The sequence below is a fragment of the Chelon labrosus genome (assembly GCF_963514085.1).
Source record: "Chelon labrosus genome assembly, chromosome: 2".
NCBI lineage: Eukaryota > Metazoa > Chordata > Actinopteri > Mugiliformes > Mugilidae > Chelon > Chelon labrosus.
Window position 1 is genome coordinate 24,636,723 of NC_140338.1, and position 19,702 is coordinate 24,656,424.

Here is a 19,702-nt window from a genome sequence, read left to right on the forward strand (position 1 = left end):
TTGCATGTATTTAGACACGTAGTCCTACAACCAATCAGAGCCATATAACAAATTCAATGAAGCGGTGCTCAGATGGCGTGTATGACCTGCATAGTGCCCATCCGAACAATTTGATTGGCCGGGCACATCTTTGCATAATTAACTCCCAAAGGATAAAGCCAACTTCCCTTTGTAGGCAGGGGAAGTTCAGGCTGGCCTCCAGGATAGTGAAAAGATGCTCTTCATGGTTTTGTGCGCAAATGGAGTATGGATTTGTGTGTGTGTGGGTGGGTGTGTGTGTGTGTGAACTGGGATTAGCTCAGCTTTCTTAGATAGCAATAAGGGGAGCTGGTAAGTAAAAGAAAAAAGGTTGGGAGCCACTGCTTTAATAGATTAACACGACACTGAAACATGATCATACATAACATAATACAGTTGCCGTTTTTCAGACAATTACAAAACAGACAATACAGTTCAAGTGATATGTAATCAACATGTAAACATATTTAATTGGAAAAAAGTTGAGTAAAAATAGTGGAATCATTCCAAACTGAACTCATTACAATAAGAACTAATCTGAAAGATCTGGCTCGTATTTCCGAAAAACACATTATTCACATCAGTGGTGTGTGTATGATTATTTGTGTGTGTGTATCCCCCAACAGTTAGGGCAAAGAATCACAAGGACTTACATGGGGGTTATCTCCCTGAGGTGAAACGTTCAGGCTACACTGGAGCTGAATGTCATAAAATGAACATTCCTCACCACCAAGCGCAGCGTAAGTACTGCAGGTCACACTCCGCTAAGGCGTTTTAAGGTGACGTCCAACATCTTGTGAAGTGTGCGTCCGCGTGCTTGCTCAGATGTGTGTGAAGGCTAATACGCTCTGACAAGCTAATAACATTTTTCTTGTCATATGGTTGGACATCATTAACTAATAAAGATTGATTGCCCTTTGTTCCCTGTCAGAGAGTGTTTGAACTATTGCCCCGCTGCTGCTCTGGAGAGTTTGTGTGGGCGAGAGAGAAACAGAGGGAGAGAGAGAAGGAGCCTTTTTTGCAATGCTCAGGGCTTTCCCCTCCACAGATCTGATTCTGGCTGGACCCAATCCTCTCCCATGATGCTCTGCAGGCGGAAACTTTTGAAATACTCCAAGCGATGGCTAAGAAAAACAGAAAGAGAATTTAATATATAATGAGCACAGCATTTACACATATACATAATCTATATATGCACATATAGGGTAAACGATGTTTTAATCTTTCTCTATTGAACAGAATATTAAAGGTTTACACAACGTTCTCAATTGGATTGGAAATTTCTCCTGGTGGGACCAGTCTGTTCTGATTGAGGTGGTTACATGAGGCAGTTTTATTCGATTATTCTATTACAAATGCTTGGTCGGAATCAGTGTGAAAACATGGGTCTGTCTTGGTTTGTCTTGGCCATCCTTTTCTCTAAGCTGTATTCAGGGTTGTTGGGGATTTTGATTGATGTTTTGGAGCATTTTTGATGTTGGAGCACTTTGGAGTGAAATTTAAGTGATTTTGACTAAAAATGATTTTAGTGACAAGACTGAAGAATGGCCTGTGTAAACATAACCAGTGTTTTGGAGCTTAACCCTTAGTATGGACTGTCTCAACCTCCACAGTGTTGATTTCAACCTTTTTTTAATATACCTGTTAAAGTTCCCCAACTTCACCAAAGAACAATATTAAACCTCAGGAGTGCATGTTCTGTTTATGGCCTACATGACCTCAAAGTCTACCCTAGGGGTCTATTTACTCACAAGTTAGGCCGTTGGCCTTCCACTATCTCCTCCTTGGGAATGGGGTAGAGAGCTTCATATGTACGCTTCTCTCCTGAGCCATGGATGGCGTAGGAGTTCATCTTGTTGATATTGGGAGGGAAGTAGGACCAGGGGAGGAGAGCTTCACCCATCCACCTGTCCCCTTTGGTTGTGGCTTTAAACACCATGGGTAGTTGTTGCTGTAGGAAGAGTAATAGTAACATATACAGTATGCAACACAAAAAAGCCCTCTTACAAGTCCCTTGATGTCAACCTACCATGAATGCTTGGCCGACTCCTGACAGCAATAATATCAGGTGTTGTCCATGCCTAAAGTAAAAACACAGAGAAGGCGTTCGATCGTTGTACTGTGACTTTCTACAAATATATGATCATGAGAATGGTCGTATCAAGAGCTCGCAGATGTGCTTACGGACAAAACTCCACCTCCAGGTAATTTTCAGTAGTACTATCAAGGAAGAAGGACTCCACAACTGATGAGATAACAAAAAAGAAAAGTCAAGCTAAGAGCTTCAATTAACTGCTTACAAGGTGTTATTAATCTCATCAGCGTCTAGTCCAGATAAAAACAAGACAATGATTTAAGTCACTTATTTTAAGTTTAATAATATGATGCAAAAATAAACCTAGCAGCATCGTATCATCTACATGAGATTATAATGGGGTTGGCTTCCAATCTATTAACATACATTAATGAGGCCGAATATGTGGGGCTCATTAACCGGAAATCGAACTTACTTGAGGTTAATTAGAACCGATTGTTATTACTCAACCTCATTACAAGGTTTAATTGCTGTGTCGTCATAATATTGATAATGGCCTCATAAACACATCTAGTCCTTCATCTTTCTCCAGCCACTCTGGACTATAGGCATGATTTCATTTCAGCTTGTACGATGGTTTAAAACTGGATCAGACAGACTAAATTGCTCAATCAAAACTGGAGTATTAACAGTAAGCGTGACTATGGGGCGGGAGAGGGGGGCGTAACAACAATAAATCCAACACACTTGCAACATAATGCAGTCATTACAACAGGCCATAAATTGAAACTTCTGTGAAGTTCATTTTCAATATCACGAGTCTGGGGTTTGTCAGTGTAATAAATTACACTGAGAAAAGGCATAGTTTTACACATTTGGGGAAATATGCTTATTTGCTTTCTTGCTTTGTGCTGCCATTAGATGAGAGGATCTCTATCACTTTTTTATTTGTTTGTTAAATATTAAGCTGGTGCTGAGAGATAGAGTTAGCTGAGCCAGCTATAGAGAAAGGAAACAAGGAAAGTGCAACTTCTACTTGAATGAATGAGTTTATAGGTGCGAACTTTTTTTGGCCTTTGTGCCTTTAGTCATTAGTAGAGAAACATAGGGAGTAATGGGGTGAGACGGGGTCCAACACATAGCGCACTGGAATCGAACTCACGCCACTGTGCTGAAGGCTAAAGCCTCAGTTCAAGGGACATGTCTCTGGTTATAGGGACTATATGGCATCCCTGGCAACAGATTCATTAGTGCCCCTATATAATTCAACAATGTCAATAAGCATACTGTATTTTCAAGATAAATTCATCCTATTGCTTTTATCAGATATGCATTAAACTCTATGATTATTTAAATTATATAATGGAATTAAAACTAATAAAAAAACAACACTTTTCTAATTATGTTTTAACAGCAACACGGGATCAGTGCAAATAAAAACTATAAATAAGCACAAGTATAAAATAAGTACCAGTTCTATGTATTAAGTGGGTCGAAAATGACTTGTCTAGTAACTTGCCTAGTACAGTTGCTAGCTCAGGCAATGAATGATAACCCCACAGTGCACATGAAATAAAGTGATTCGAGTGTAATTACACTATTTCTCAGTCTGACTAAATGTGTCATTCCGTTTAAATGGTAACATTTTTGCAGTCAATTTATTTACAGACATCCAGGAAGGATTTGTCAATAAATTCCTAAAAGCTCCTGATAAAGAAATAGTCACAAATCTACAGTCGGAAGCTTCTACCTTCATAATCCCATAATCCTGGGAAGGGCTGGCCGGGGGGCCCTGCAGGAGCTGCTGGGTCGTTGAAGAACGGACCAAACACCTCAATCTTCAGTCCTTCTTGCCCAGGAGAGAAGACGATCCTGATGGGGTCATGACTCACAGGGTTGCTGTCCCAGGTGTGCTGGATAGCAAACTCCATTTGCATGCGAGGACTGAAAAAAATAAATAATATGGTCAGGATGAGAAACTGCTGTGTGATCACAAAAACAGAGAGTAGTAAACTGCAATCTTACAGAGATTCACAGCATAGCAGAACGTGGAGAAGCGTTAGAAACTGCAGTCCATGAGCCACCCCCATGTTGTTAAAAGATTTGTCACTGGCCACAGTATAAGTGCATCTCCAGCTGAGCTTGTCATGTCTTTATATACTCCCTGTTTAAAGCAGTTTGTTATCAAATTAGGTTAACGCCAAATACAACTCTGTTACTCAATAACAAGATTGTAAAACTGACTTCCAGACAGACTAAGGGAATTTGGAACTACTGAAGTGAACCTACTGGAAGTTACTGGACAAATCAACAAACTACCCGGAAGACGTTGTTTTCCAACTAAAACTTACGTCAGTGGCAGCATTCAGATCGTAGCTACGTTTTTGGGAATCAACTATACTAAAATGTTATACTAGTACTTTTGTGAGCATATGACCAACCTGGCAATCTCCGCTAGAAAACGTCATATATAACACACACTGGAGTTACAATATTGTAGTTTCCTGATTTGTCATGTCCTTTCAAACGTATCCGATCGTTGCTTCCCTATACAGAGCGGAACCAGTTTTTCTTATCGCTTGTAAAGTCGGAACACATTCAGCGGTGCACATCTTCATTGCCATTGGTTGTTATTTGTTTGCTTTAAAACGGGCGGCGGAAACAAGGATTACAGTAAAATTATCGCTTATAATATTGTATTTAAACAATAACGTTTAACGGTGATCCATTTAAATGGCGTACAAGTGCCACTTCCCGATGAAAATGTGTTTGATGGTTCGCTTTACAGATTAAAACCTTTCGTTTGGCAACTAATCTGGGCTGAGATTGATTAGCTGCTCCAGCTAAAGCTAGCTGCGCCAGGTAACCACAGGTAACGACAGAAAGCTAGCTCGGAAGAAATGTTTTTAGCAGCTTCGTCTAGTGGTTTGCTGAATTTAAATAGTATTAGAGGGCCGTTTTTAAACTCTCACACTGAAGCGTCACCTTAAAAGCAACGAGTGACATAACTGAGAAAATTGTACTTGCTGCTAACGTTTAATTCTTAGTTTGCGAGTAACTTGTTTTCAAATTGCCAAATCAGATACTTTAGCTTTAGCAAAACATTCAGCATGGATGCAGAACTTGAGTTTCTGCGTGACCAAGGTAAGAAAAAAGATAGAGTTGGGGGATACCTAGCTTCTTGCATGCCCCTGTTTCTGTTTCTCCATTCTTCTCCTTTGCTGCCTTTGATCATGCATACTGCACAATGTTCCTGTCAGTTTCATGGCTTCTGTGTATTAAGTGTATATAGCACCCATTTTCTCCTTTTATTATTAAACTTTGAGGCTTTTTTTGCATTTAGATAATTGTCCTGTTTGTTCAGTAAACTCTTGAGTAATTAAGTATGAGTGATTTACTGCCTGTCCTTCTGTTTTCAGTTCAGAGATTAAATTCTGCGCTCAGCCAGTATCAGCAAGGGCACGGCACTCAATCCACATCACCCCAGGTACAAAGGCATCACCATAAACTTATAGAAACTGATAAAGATGTTACTTAGACCTAATATTAGTAAATAATTAGTAAATTACTCTTAATAAACCATTTACGTTAGGTAAATGGTTTGTGTTTTTGAGTTTCACTTTGTCTGGAAATGCCATTAATTTATGTACATTTTGTCTTGTGATTGATATAATCTGTTCATCTGTATTTTTTATGGTATTTAGTACAATTAACTGCTACTGGGTGCCCCTTCCATGCCTTACTTTCAATAGGTTGATGAGACAAGGCGTCCCCAGTCTCCTGCACCCTGGATCTCAGATAGAGGGTTTGTCTGCTTTTCTGTTTCTGGACACATTTTAGAGATGTTCCATATCAGTAGAGATTCAGCATGTTTGAGTTATTGAGAATATGTTCATTTGAATGCAACAGATATATTTCATCCCACCCACCCACAAATAACATCATCATTTCTGGGGTTTTTTTGTACAGCGTAATGGCTCCTCTGATAGCAGAGTATGATCGGCACGTGGATGAAATGACTGAACAGCTGCAGAGATACCAGGTGGGGGGAAAAAAGAAACAATATGGCGCACAAATTCAATTCAAATGTGGTTATGAAATATTCATACCCACAAGCTCAACAAATATCTTGATTTTATCTAGTGAAATATTAGAAACATTCTGCACTGCAGGTGTATGTACAAAATGATTCTAAGCTCTGTGATGAATGTCTCTTAATCATGCAGGTGCATTAAAATATATCGGAATAGCCTAACTAATGTAAAAGACTCACTGTTCGTGTGCTTGTTTTAATCAACAGGCTCAGATGACAGATGTCAAAGTGAAGTTGGAGAGGGTTGTCAAGGAAAATGAAAGGTAGAAAATATATTACACGTGTATCAATATATTGAAAGTAGTTGGACAACAGGAGACGGCATCAACCAAAGCTGTATTCATTTGTTACTTAATTCAAACTGTGCTTTTTTGTTTTTTATAAATTACCCTTTCTGTATCAACCACTCATATCCACTCCCTTTTCCAGGCTGCATTCAGAGCTGAGGGAGTCTGTTGAGAAACAGCTTCATGCCCTGCCGATGGCTTCAGGAGTGGAGGGCAGCACTATGGAAGAGGATGCTGTCATCAAAAACCTCCAAGAGCAGGTCCAGCTGTCTGAGCAGGTCTGCACATGTCCATTTAAGAATGTCTGAACTTTTGTAGATTAAGTCCACAGCAATCATACTCGATTCAAATTATGTTAATGTAATGTCTAAGCATTCAGTTGATTAGTGGTTAAATTAGTTATTACTTTTTAAACGATTGATGAAAACTTGAGAAAAACATTGGCAAAAGAACTTAAATGTATGTGTAAGTATGGCTTCTGCAGTAAAGGCCCTCCTCTGAAGTGTTTCCCGTGGACATTGAAACCACAACAGAGCCTTGACTGAGCAGCAGCCAGAGTGTGATGTAGTTGGAAGCTGAGAAGATTCCTCATGACTTGAAGTTATATTAGATAAGCAATATAATTCTGATCTGTGGACCTTCAGTAGAGACCACTGTGAAGCCGTTATCAAACAGGCTTTTTGTCAACTCTTAAACCACAGCACTTGTTGTATGTCCAACTACAGAAAACAAGACATAATGGTTGCATTACTAGTTACCCCACATCTCGTCTCTATTAACTGACAACAGCTCAGCCTGTCCCAGTGGTTCCACAAACCTTCATTGTGAAGTTGAAGTTTTTTCTCCTAAGTCTTAACAAAACCCAGATCAATTCTGTATTCAGTAGTGATCTTTCTTGCTAACAAGATACAATATCAGCTGGTCTGTGACAGAGATGTTTTCTGTGCTTTCTTTCAAAACAGTCTAGCAAAGGCACAACGATGTTTGGTATTCTTCTCATCTAACTTCTGATCTAGCTGCAGTTTTTGCTGTTCATAAATGCCTGTTAGTGTGCGTGAATATGGGTGGATATTTTTCTGTGTGTGTGTGTAGGAGCGGGCACAGGCCATGGAGCTGTGGCAGACGGCAGCCCAAGAGTTAGACCGCCTCCAACAGATCTACCAGAAGACCATCTCTGATGGACGGATCCACCACTCTCAGAGACAGCAGCTCAAGGTTCAGCATTCCCACGTTAACATGCAGAGCCACCACATTATTAGAACATGAGAGCCGTCACCACTAGATGGAGCCATTATCATAGAAGTGATGCCAATTAGAACAGTTTGGCCTCAGTTAATGCTTGAAAAAGGCATGGGGTAATTACTAGCAGTTAAATTTTATTGAAGGCACCCTTATTTCCATCACAGGATCAGCTTGTTCAGTTCCAGCAGCACGCGTACAAACTCCAAGTGGCCAATCAGAAACTTGAATCAGTAAGTAACAGTTAATTAAAAGTGTGTTAAATTACTGCCTCCCAATTAGCCATGGGATCGAAATGCTGTGCACTTTAACGAAATGAACCCTGCTCTAATAATTAATCTTGTAACTAAGTGAATTGGTTTCTAAATGACTCTGGTAGTCACCCAGAACTGTCTTGTTGTATAATGGACTGTCAGCTCACTCAGTAATCCTCTAACTACCTTAGCTTTTTCTTTTTCCAGCCCTGTTGTTTGTTCTCTCTCTGCTGTTTCTCTCTCTCTCTCTCTCTCTCTCACACGCACCACACTTAGAGTCAGCGATAGTTCAGCACCAAGTGTTTAGACTCTATTTAGAGAGACAGTTGACCTGAATGAGACTCAACCTCAGTTAGAGATTAACTTGTATTGCAGATTGTAGATTTATATATGTTCACCCAAAGACATGAACACAAACACATGCATGGTGCATACTTTGGTAACAGTGTGTAAGAAGATAGTATAGTAATACGATATCCCTCAAATGCATTTTTAATGAGAGGACAAGCCTTAGGCTTTCCCTTCTTTGTGACTGTATGACAGTCACAAGCAGACTTTTTCAGTCACTGCATGTGAGAGCAATTGCCTGTGTAGCTGTGAATAACTGACAGAGCCTCCTTAGGGTATATTCTAAAAGGACAGAGAAAGTTGGTTTTGACATAAAGTTGGAGGTGTGTGTTTGGAATCATGCCACACAAATGGCAATCTTGTCTCTCTTGCCACACTCAGACTAACCAGCAGTTCCTGAAGACGGTGACAGAGCAGAGCACAGAGATGGAGGAGCTACAAAGCCAGCTCAGGTAACTAAATACCCAGGAGATTCAAGGTGACTGCTGCCAGCAGTCTTGCTCTGTGAATGGACTCTCCATTCTAAAGTGACTTGTAGCCCTGTGACAGCAAAATGAGCTTTAGTAGTCTTTCCAGGCAGATGAGCGTAGTATTGATCTTCATATTTACTAGAGAGAATGTTATCGCTCTTCTTAATAAACTTTAGCAAGAAAGCATAGCAGAGTATTTTCATTTTGTCAGAGTATTGACTATAAATTGTATGTAGTAGCCAGTCTTCTATGTGGCCATTTGCTTAATCTATTGCTTTGTCTCTCTGTGGCGATGCAGGCAGGCCAAGACTGAACTGAGAACAGCCACAGCCAAAGTGGACGAGATGACCAAACTGTTGCAGAATTTCCAAGATCAGATGCAGAGACGAGTGAGAGAATAAAAAAAATAAAAAAATGCTATGGGGAAGATGGAGTAGAATTGTTAACACTGATCACACACTGACATGGTGTTGAAACAGCTGTTAATTCTGTGTGACAGTCAATACATATTTTGGGCTTTTGGGCCATAGAAGCCACCCTTTGTCATTATTCTTGAGATTTGATAAACAAAATGATATATCCATTTAATGCAACCTTGTTCCGATGGCCTCACCTGTATATATATTTAGGAGGAAGCGGTGGCAGAAGCTCAGGGCCGCGAGGACGCAGCAGACAGACGACTCCAACAGCTTCAGGCAGCCTTAAGCCAGTTAGAGACGAGGTGAGCACATGTTAAACTGCTGCTTCTTTCACTTTTCTTACAGCAGTCACTGGCCATCACCTAAGAAGTAGGAGCAGTGCTTGAGATTATATTGATCTTATTTTATGTGAGAGTCTTGGCGCCATTGAACTGAGCAGCAATTACCTGACTTTCCCTCTGCTGCTGGCTCTCACTGCGTTTCTCCATTGCTAGACTAAAAGCAGCATCTCAAGACGCAGAGACGGTCCGCAGAGAGCAAACTGTGTGGGAGAGAAAGGTGGGGGAACTCCAGGCACGATGCACCACCCTTGAAGAGGAGAAGTATGAGGCCCTGTCCAAAGTCCGAGAAAGTGTTCAAGTGGCTGAGGAAGCTGCTCTGCAGAAAGACCAGGTGGCTGCAGTTACTTTGTCTCTGCCTTTTATCCCATTCTTTTCACTGGCTGAGTCTCCATCTCAATCTTTTCAGCTTCACTATCCCCTGACAAGTCTTCTCATCCCTTGAGCACTTTAGGACTTTGCCCACTGAAATGTGTACCTGTGTCTTTTCATTCATCCTTCAGGCCCTGTTAAGAGAAAAACAGAAGACAGACGAGCTGCAGAAGACAAAAGAAGCCATCAGACAACTGATCCAGGATGCTGCAGTTCGCACCAGGAAAGAGGTACACAAGTTGCTGAAAATCTGAATGAATCCTTCTACTAAAAGCCCGCTGTGTAATTTGATCTGCATGTGACTAAAATCTGCTTTGAAGCTACTGCTGAATAAATCACATCATTACTTAAAAGCATATTAGGCTATTTGGTGCCAGTGGCATTCCTAAAATTTACAGAAACCACAGCCTGTTCTTAAGTGTATAATTAGTTTTGCATAAAGGAAGCATAGCCTCCTGCTGTACCATTTGCTCTAGACTACTGTGCTTTTAAACACATGAAGTACAAAGCCAAAGGCAAAAGACCGCTCTGTCACCGTGTGTAACCTCACTCAAAGACGTGGTGATTAATGCTCTATTAATGGATCTTCTTCATCAAGCCCTTCAACTGTTTAATCCTATTAATGCAGCATAGTATGACTGAAGTGCTGGCTGTCATCTTAGTCCCTGGCTGGCATTCAACAAATGATGATACTTACAGAATAATTGTTGGTGCTTTTTGTAAACCTTGGACCTCCCAATGCATTTTTTTACCCTCTGGGTAATTTTGTCATTGAGTTGGAGGTTAAGTGTAAATATTGCTGCCAAAGTGAGGCGACCCTCTCCTTTAATCTCCCCTCTCCCTCATCCTCATTTAAAACCATTCAGGGTTAAGATAAGCATGTGTAATGAGGAATTAATCCCTAAACTGCTTACGATTGGTAGTCAGACCTTTTACCTGAGGACGTAAGTACCACTCAGACTGTTAAGCATGAGGGTTAGGCTTTTCAAAATTCCATGTTTTTCCTGAGTTATCCACTATCAGGGTGCACATGCTGTACAGGTGAACATACCACAAAGTGCTGGTTAGTAAATGAAGCTTGATAGTACTGTAGTAACACAGATAAAACACAAGGACAGCCAAAAATTAAAACTAAACTTAACCAAATCTGAAGAAACTCCTGAGAGTAGGGCTAAAAGGTGCTATTACATTCTGTCTTGCAGTTGGGTATCAATAAAGGCTGAGGTCAAGGATGCACATAATGTGCTTTTGTCAGAAAACTCTTTATTTCCAGAATGTCAATATCAGTGTCAGTTGTATTTATAAAGCTAATTTAATATCCAAAGTGCTGTATAAACGGTTGCAAAGCATACAAAAATGAAATACCAATATCACTGACAAATAAATAAACACACAGTCAACACAAAGACACGGTGGAGGAAGAAATTAAAAAATTAAATCAAAACATAAAATTACACTGAACGCCAAAGAATATAAATTAGTTTTAATATGAGATTTAAACAGACACTGTCTGCCTAACATGTAACATGCACAGGCATACTGATCCTGAGTTTGAAGGCTGTTGCTTCAGTGAAAGCATGATCTCCCCTGTGCTTCAACCTTGTCCTTGGGACAACCAGCAGCAAGTTGTCAGCAGACCTGAGAGACCTTAAAGGACGTGTGGTTGCAGGAGATCAGAGAGACAAGTTGGAGCACATCCATTCAGTGATTTGAATGCAAACACCAAAATCTTAAAATCAATTCTAAAACATGTGTGAAACAAAGTCCCTACCTAAGAACAGCATTCCATAGCTCCCTTTACTGATTTTTATATATTTTTTTCAGTCAGTGTTTGTAAGTTTAACTACTTACATGGCTATAGGGATTCATGCAAAATCTTAAAATAACAATTCATTTATCATCACTATTTCTTTGTTGCATTATTAAATATTATGTATTATTCTATGTACATGTGTAATTAAAGCACCACTGTTTAGGATTTACTGTCATCTAGCTGCAAGGTTTTGTATTGCTCCTTCCTCAGTATCCCCTTTTCGAAGCGTGTAGGAGAACCTATAGTGTCCGCTGCTTTTCAACTGTTCTGGGTTGCCGTAGAAACATTGTGATGTAATATGGGGGGCTTCATGGAAGTGGACATGCTCCCAGTAGATATGAATTGCTCATTCTAACAAAAACACAATGATTCCTAGTTACAGATGATTATGTACTAATGAAAGCATAATTATGGAGGCTTTGGAATACCTCTGCTCGTATATCCAGTTAAATCCTTCACACTGTAACCTTAAAATATTCCATTATAGAAATGAAATGGAGTAGTAAATGAGCAACAATAAATGAGCCAGTTTAATGAGGCATTCGGAGTGAGTCGAACACTACGGCTCAGGTTAAGTGATTTGTCTGTTGGCTGCTATCTGATGATAAAGTTAATTAACCAGAATTAATTTGAACTTTTACAGTTACTCATTGGACGACAAGGACACAGAACTACAATACCGACACTGTATAATATTTTGTTAAGACTATACAGTGCTTTGCCAATCACATTTCTATAATATATTCATCTTTTCCTATTTCTAATAATTTTGCCCTCTCATCTCAAAGCTGTTATTGCTGAGAATAAAAAGCAATCAATAAATGATTCTGTTGCTGGATGATTCGTTGAGTTTTGAAATTTTAGTTAATCCTCATACATTTTACACATTTACTTTTTTCTCTGTGCTATTTTACATGAATGTTTTGCTCATCACACTTTATTGCTCTTTTCTCTTATTAGTCTGCTTTCATATTTCCCAGAATCTTTTGCACTAAAGTCGAGCACTTGCTTGAACATTGAAAACTCTTACAGCCTTATAGGAAAGGAACAGGTCATTTTCAGTTGATTTTAATCATTTGCATGTGCTACACAAAAGGTAAAAATTGGCACAGTCAAAGCAAAAGTCTGAATACAGATATCTTTTTCCACTTGCTGAGTTAATATGGCAACTCAAGTGCCTTCTTTTAAAGTTACAGTCTGTCTAACAGGAAGAAAAGCAGAGCAGTTACACTCACTAGGTCCCTGGAGCCTTTGCCCATATTTGAGCTGTGTGACTTTTAACTTTAACAGGTGGAAAATGTGCGCAAACAGTGCAATGTTCAAATCCACCGTATGGCAGAGGAGCTGTCCGCACTGCAGCTGGTAAGAACCCTCCCTGCTGAGGGTAGAAATTCCTTTCAAAATCACACTATGTCTTTTTTTTCCATTTTCTACCTGTCTACTCATTCTGCCTCCAACCGGCCCTCTGCCTGACTCTCGTTGTTCCCTCTTTCCACCTCTCTGTAGGAGTGTGCAGATAAAGAGTCTCAGATTGAAAGGTCCCTGCGAGAGAGAAAAGCTGTAGAGGAGGAACTGGAGAAGGTATCTGTGAAAGTGTCAGGGAAACCACAAGAGAGGAGCTACTGAAGCTTGCCCCAGAGTTCTGATGCTGTTTGATCATATGGTTATATGAATGAGCAGTAGGGCAGTGCCGCTGATCATTTTAATAATGTCTGTTTTTTTTGTTTTTTTTATAGGTGTATAAGGAGGGAAGGGCCGAGCCAGAGTTCAGGAAGATTGATACCCTTTATCAGAGATGTCTAGATGCAGAGAGGCTGAGGGAAGACATCAGCCTTACGCTGCAAAGCACCCAGAACAAAATGAAAAAGATGGAGATGGAGTAAGTGTAGCTTAATACACTGCCTGGCCAAAAAAAAAAAAGTCGCCACCAAAAAAAAGGTCACAAGCTCATGATATTTCGTTGGACCGCCTTTAGCTGTGATTACAGCACGCATTCACTGTGGCATTGTTTCGATAAGCTTCTGCAGTGTCACAAGATTTATTTCCATCCAGTGTTTCATTTATTTTTCACCAAGATCTTGTATTGATTATGGGAGAGTCTGACCACTGTGCAAAGTCTCTCCAGCACATCCCAAATGGGATTAAGGTCTGGACTCTGTGGTGGCCAATCCATGTGTGAAAATGATGTCTCATGCTCCCTGAACCACCATTGTCATCTTGGAATACGCCCATGCCATCAGGGAAGAAAAAAATCCATTGATGGAATAACCTGGTCATTCAGTATATTCAGGTAGTCAGCTGACCTCATTCTTTGGACACATAATGTTGCTGAACCTAGACCTGAGCAACTGCAGCAACCCCAGATCATAGCACTGCCCCCACAGGCGTGTACAGTAGGCACTAGGCATGATGGTGTGCCCATCACTCTGGGACAGGGTAAATCTAGACTCACACCACATGACCTTCTTCCATTACTCCAGAGTCCAATCTTTATGCTCCCTAGCAAATTTAAGTCTTTTTTTTCCAGTTAGCCTCACTGATTAGTGTTTTTTTAAGGCTACACAGCTGTTCAGTTCCAGTCCCTTGATTTCCCTTTGCATTGTACGTGTAGAAATGCTCTTACTCACTATTAAACATAGCCATGAGTTCTACTTTTGTTTTTCTTCGATTTGATTTCACCAAACGTTTAAGTGATCGCTGATCACGATCAATCAGGATTTTCTTTCCAACCGCATTTCTTCCTGAGGACGATATTTCCCCACTATCCTTCCAGTTTTTAATAATGGGTTAGACAGTTAAACAGTTCTTAACGCAATTTTAGTAGTTTCTACAATCTCCTTAGATGTTTTCTCTGCTTGATGCATGCCAGTGATTTGACCCTTCTCAAACAGACTAACATCTTTTCCACGAACACGGGATGTGTCTTTTGACATGGTTGTTTAATGATAAGCTACTTATTGCATCATCTGTTGGGGTTAAATAACTGCTGAAAGATAATCACCCATGCAGTAATTATCCAATAGGATAGTTAACTCCAGGTGGCAACTTTTTTTTTTGGCCAGGCAGTGTAGGTTTACTCTTCATTAGGTTGAATTGTGGGTATTCTGGACACTCCTCGCTCATGATAAACCATTCAACCACCTGTAGCTATAGTGAGGAGCTATCACGGTGCCAGGACGAAGTGCGGCGGCTGCAGGGCTCTCTAGCCTCAGCCCGGGACGACTGTGTCGGCGTCAGTGAGGAGCGGCTCCAGCTGCAACAGGAGAACTTGCAGCTTCGCAGGGAGATGGATGAGCTGCGCAAGGCAACACTGCTGGTCCAAAAGAAAGCCAAACAACAGGTAACATATTGACAAATAGTAACAATAAGTAAATCACTGCATACTTTTTAATTTTTTGACTCTCGTCAGTTCACAAAAAGCTACACAGTAAATAAAATAAAAACATAAAATAAACAACAAGACACTAACATATAAAATGGATGAAGACACATTGAGTACTGGCTCTCTACAAGAACTCCAAGCTAGAATTATTTGAATTAAGAGAAAGTTTGTGTTTACAAGCTTGGGGGAGATGAAACGAGAGAACCTGCACTACCATAAAGATGGGGACTTTGCTTGAGACAGCTTTAAAAAATAAATAAGGATTTTAAGACAAAGCAAGATTGCAGAAAACAATGTAGCCTTAATTTTTAGGGGGTAGTATGAGTCAGTATTAAAACCCTCTGCATCGTGGAGCTTCTATAATACTTAAGGCCCTCCTGCCGGGGTAAATTACTTGTTTTTCTAGCTCCACTACTCCTGTGTGTACAGATATGAAAGCAGTGAGAAAATGTGAAATGTATTAACTCATACTGCTCTAACGTAGGATTGGATATTGCTGCCAAACAACCAGTTGGATTAACAATTGAAAAGCCTTACTGGTGTTGGGTTATTTAAATGCTGCTGATGCAATGCAGTGCTTGCCCTTTATTGTGCACTTTCATAACATGACAGTGTTATTGACTGTTAATGTAGGATGATGGGATATGTGATTCTAATTCATCCGGTTCATTTTGGACTAGTAAACTGGCCGTATGTGAACATCCTCACTCTGTTGTCCTCCTCTAGGTTTCACAGATGGAGCAAGAGTACAGCCTAAAGGAGCAGGGACTCGACGCACGGGTGAGGGAGCTGGAGGAAAGCAGCCGGAGCTCTAGTGCTGATCTGACGCGTCTCCTTACAGCACAGCAGAAAAGCACTCAGAGATGGAAAGAAGAGGCCAAGAGCCTCGTCCAGGCCTTTGAGGCCAAAATCACAGCGCTCAAGTAAGTGAAGTGTCCTCTTAGAGCAGAAACTTACCATTTCAAATCTTTAATATGCCAGAGAAGATTGTTCTTAACAATTGAACAGCTTTAACAGCTCATTTTTGGTTTCACTCTTTTTTTTATATCCCACTCCCACACTTTCTTTTGTTCAGTTAGTGAAGTAAGCTCTAGCTTATCCTGCCAGGACTTACTGTTGTCTCTTGTCTCGTCTCTGCTCTGTGTGTATCTCACTTGGAACTGAGTCGAAAAGCCTTGCAGAATGCAGATTTAATTGACTGAGCAGCACCACGTGAGATGATTTACAACACATGCAACTGTGAGATGACTGGTTCTATAAAGAATAAAAAAGCTGTTCCTGTTAAAAAACACTCTATTAACACTATCAAAAGTGTAATTCTTTTCAGTTGGATTCAGCTCCAATAACCTATAATATTATTGACCTTGGCTTTAGGGCATGTTGTTGCTATGTTCTCAGTGGACCAGTGAGGACTTCCATTGTTTTTGCCTGTATTTGTTTACCTTTTGTGACCATTAAAGCATTCTCAATTAACTATGAGTAGTTCCTGTTCGCTATTACTAAAACCAGATTACTGCTTCAGCTATTGACCACACTGCTTAGTGGGCCTAGTGGACAGGCCCGATGAAAATAACTGACTAAAAGCAACGCTTTGCCTGTATCTCCCTCTGTTGTAGACAAATATGAAGCAGTGTGGTACTACAGAAAGCAAGTAGGCTAGCTAAACACTTTTTAATTAAATAAATCCTGTAAAACGAAGTGTGCAACAATAACCAGTCTAATGGAAACTAGCGAGTAACTGGCAGACTGATAAATGATCATTTAAAATATAGTCATATTTAATACAGCACTCTACTAAATGCAATTCAGTGTTTTTATTAAATGAGCACAAATGTCATTACACTGATACCTTACTGCCTAAGGGCTTTATTGTATAAGTTTTATCACTAACACTGGATAAAAGCATAAGCAACAAAAACAATGGAGCACAAGAGGTTTTAATAACGACTGAAACAAAAATTTACTTACCGCCTGTTGTTTTGCCCTCAGCGACAGCTTTATAAATGTTTATTTGTTCTCTGTGAAAGGTGGCCAGCCTCTTATCTCTTTTAATTGTTTGTTTCAGGGCAGATTTAAATCGACAGAAGCAGCGTTCACATGACCTAGAGCTGCTGCTTGAAACTACCCATAATACCATTTCTGAGGTTTGTGTAACTCCCACATCACACAAGTACTAGCGGGTTCATTATGAAGGGGAATTGAAACTGTGGCCAGTTGTCAAATTAATAATTTGAAGTTGGTGTTAGACGATATAGACTACACGATGACATCTTGCACTCTGGGACACTGTTTACTACATGATAGTCAGCGCTTCTCTTTACTGTACGAACCTTATAAGCCGACATTATCCTTTGTAAATGTCAAGCCTTCTTTGGAACAGCCCAGACAAATAACTGCAAAAATGAGGAGACATTTAACTGGAAACCTGTCACATCAGGGTCATAAATGTCAAAAAGTCTTAAACAATGTGGTAATTTAGGAATGCTGAAAAGTTTAACTTGATGCTGTCAGTCTGATGACCTTAATAGTATTAACTTAAAAAGGCTTAAAAGGATTGCTCAATGGAACTTATTGTGTGTGTGTGTTTGTGCAGTACGAGAGGCAGCTAGCAGAATATCAAGAGAAGACGGACCGTCTCCAGAGACGCCTGACGCAGGCTGAACAAAGGGCCACTACTGCTACACAACAGGTATTGGTACATACTGGTATATGTGTTCTGACTGGGTGATATGGTGTAGGTAACTAAAGAATTTGTGCAGTATTTTATATGTTTGACCTCGAGAACTGGGGCATGAGGGTGGACAGGTGACAGACAGCATCCTGAATGACACAAGAGCCATTGAAGCCAGTGAGCCTCACTAGGTTTGAAAGAAAATTCAAGTGGAATGTCGTTTATGAATAAATTATATCTCAGTCTGTCAATGATTTGTTCCAAAGGTTGCAAATACAGTGAGAATGATAGGGGGACCCAGAAGCAACCCGAGGGACCCTGTGGGACACTTTCCATGAATCAAATATGAAGTCTTTAATAGAGACCGTGAGATGTGAATCAGTAAGATGAGATGCGCACCAGTCCAATGCTTTGTACTGTACCTGAAATGCCCACACAGCCATGCAACATTTTAATCAGTATATTTGCAATAGTCATCTGTTAAATGTATCGCCAAGCTCAGTAGCACCAGCACAAAACAGTCACCTGCATCAAATGAAGTTAAATGGTCATTTGGAACCCAGATCAAAACTGGTCATGAATGTTGTGCATCTCCAGCCAATAATTGGCAAAACATTTGACAATAAAGAGGATGGCATCAGATCCGAATGGCAAGAGAATTACTCTTAGAAGGAGAAATATGTAATTTCCTTTCCCTCCTTTCCCACTGTTTTGTTTGTTGTTTGTTTGTTTTCCAGCTGAGTATGTTGGCGTCGCAGCGAAGGAAAACAGCCTTGGTTGACCCTGAGACTTTATAATGACTACGAAAAATGACTGTTAAAAACATGTTGCTCTTCCAGCGATTTGGCCAAAGGCATAAGACATCACTGGTGTCTGTTGTCACTGCTGTGGTAATTAAATAGAGGTGGGAATGTTCCAGTTTTATAAACTAATGTTGAACCAATGCTTTTCTGATGAATATTATTTATAAAGAGGAAATGGTGGCATGTAATATGTAAACTATAACAAAATAAATGAATACACACCATCAGAGTACAGTGTGTTTTTATTGTGTATTTGTAGGATTCCACGGAAATTCATTGCTTTGTGTATTTAAAACGGTTTCATTTGGTCGCAGTTGTCAAAACTTTCTCGTCAAGAGATTAAACCATTGACCCTGAGGTTGGCTTGGATTAAACAGAAAAACAGCTACGTGCCTTTGTTTGGCTGCGTTGCATGCCGGGAGAGATTTTTGTTGCTAGGAAACCCTAAACTTCAGCCCTACGTTGGCAACGGCTGGCAATCCTTTAATTTCAGGCCGTCTCATAAAGCAGTGTTGTTAGCTAGCCATCTAATGTCAAAAAACATTCTGGAGCTCAATAGTTGAAACAATGGTCGTGTTAGAATACCGTTCGATAATGCTTATTCAAGACGTCAGTCCTAACAAATATTAAACAACTTGAAGAAGTTTTCTAACTCAACGGTAAGTTTGGAATAATACTGCTAATTAGCGCCAACGTTATGTTTAGTTCGGTTCGTCAATTTAGCCGGTGTTAACATAAATACAAAGTGTTCCTTGTGTATTGCTGTTGCTAACGTTTTATTGTTTTTCGTCCTGGGGTCACAAATTGAACTAATGTGACTTTCACCACGTATAAAGTCACTTGCTGAGATATTATAGCCGAATTTGCTAAAATACAACGTATTATTACAGAGACTTTTCGTGGTTAGCTTATCGCTTCAATGCACCGCTACTTCTCTGTTCTGCCTCAAAGCCTGTTAAGGTACAGACCATGACCTCCACCTCTCCAAGGTCCTCCCTGCCAAGCCTCCCTGGCCAAAGCAGGGACAGTGAATTTAGAGGTAAGCACAGCTAATACACTGCCATTTGAATACTGTTAAATGTGTCAATTCAGGCTTATGATTCACAAATAATCCACCAGCCTTGGAGCCCACTCAGCAGTTTAAATAAATGTCAGTGGTA

General features: G+C 40.2%; 3 protein-coding genes across 3 annotated transcripts in view; 2 read left to right on the forward strand and 1 right to left on the reverse strand.

Annotated features, from left to right (window-relative positions):
- Positions 1-356: 356 nt before the first annotated feature.
- cUnh4orf33 (chromosome Un C4orf33 homolog) lies at positions 357-4,599 on the reverse strand. Its single transcript, XM_084555170.1, has 7 exons — positions 4,495-4,599; positions 4,079-4,217; positions 3,804-3,997; positions 2,203-2,263; positions 2,048-2,099; positions 1,770-1,969; positions 357-1,142 (listed from the first exon to the last, which is right to left on the reverse strand). Exons 2-7 carry the CDS (start codon positions 4,141-4,143, stop codon positions 1,046-1,048), a joined length of 669 nt encoding a protein of 222 aa, XP_084411296.1. The 5' UTR covers positions 4,144-4,217; positions 4,495-4,599; the 3' UTR covers positions 357-1,045.
- A 125-nt stretch (positions 4,600-4,724) lies between these two features.
- On the forward strand, positions 4,725-18,767 carry sclt1 (sodium channel and clathrin linker 1). Its single transcript, XM_084558589.1, has 21 exons — positions 4,725-5,197; positions 5,473-5,540; positions 5,806-5,858; positions 6,023-6,095; positions 6,354-6,409; positions 6,576-6,711; positions 7,526-7,648; positions 7,840-7,905; positions 8,656-8,726; positions 9,043-9,133; positions 9,374-9,465; positions 9,658-9,835; positions 10,005-10,103; positions 12,977-13,048; positions 13,193-13,267; positions 13,423-13,565; positions 14,834-15,026; positions 15,795-15,991; positions 17,134-17,212; positions 17,662-17,757; positions 18,477-18,767. Exons 1-21 carry the CDS (start codon positions 5,164-5,166, stop codon positions 18,534-18,536), a joined length of 2,055 nt encoding a protein of 684 aa, XP_084414715.1. The 5' UTR covers positions 4,725-5,163; the 3' UTR covers positions 18,537-18,767.
- Positions 18,768-19,423: 656 nt separating this feature from the next.
- The window catches only part of dnah6 (dynein, axonemal, heavy chain 6), a 47,339-nt gene continuing 47,060 nt past the window's right edge, over positions 19,424-19,702 (forward strand). The window contains exon 1 of the mRNA XM_084558575.1: positions 19,424-19,581. Within this exon, the coding sequence (XP_084414701.1) occupies positions 19,512-19,581 (70 nt within the window). The 5' untranslated portion in view covers positions 19,424-19,511. The remainder of the gene's footprint in view (positions 19,582-19,702) is intronic.

What these genes read in the sequence shown, in the direction of transcription:
- cUnh4orf33 (XM_084555170.1), bottom strand. Translation starts at nt 4,143, where the DNA reads ATGGGGGTGGCTCATGGACTGCAGTTTCTAACGCTTCTCCACGTTCTG. An exon ending in CTGCTATGCTGTGAATCTCT is followed by an intron (nt 3,998 to 4,078) that starts GTAAGATTGCAG and finishes TATTTTTTTCAG; the next exon opens with TCCTCGCATGCAAATGGAGT. An exon ending in AGGATTATGGGATTATGAAG is followed by an intron (nt 2,264 to 3,803) that starts GTAGAAGCTTCC and finishes TTATCTCATCAG; the next exon opens with TTGTGGAGTCCTTCTTCCTT.
- sclt1 (XM_084558589.1), top strand. Translation starts at nt 5,164, where the DNA reads ATGGATGCAGAACTTGAGTTTCTGCGTGACCAAG. An exon ending in AAGATCAGATGCAGAGACGA is followed by an intron (nt 9,134 to 9,373) that starts GTGAGAGAATAA and finishes ATATATATTTAG; the next exon opens with GAGGAAGCGGTGGCAGAAGC. An exon ending in AGCTGTCCGCACTGCAGCTG is followed by an intron (nt 13,049 to 13,192) that starts GTAAGAACCCTC and finishes ACCTCTCTGTAG; the next exon opens with GAGTGTGCAGATAAAGAGTC.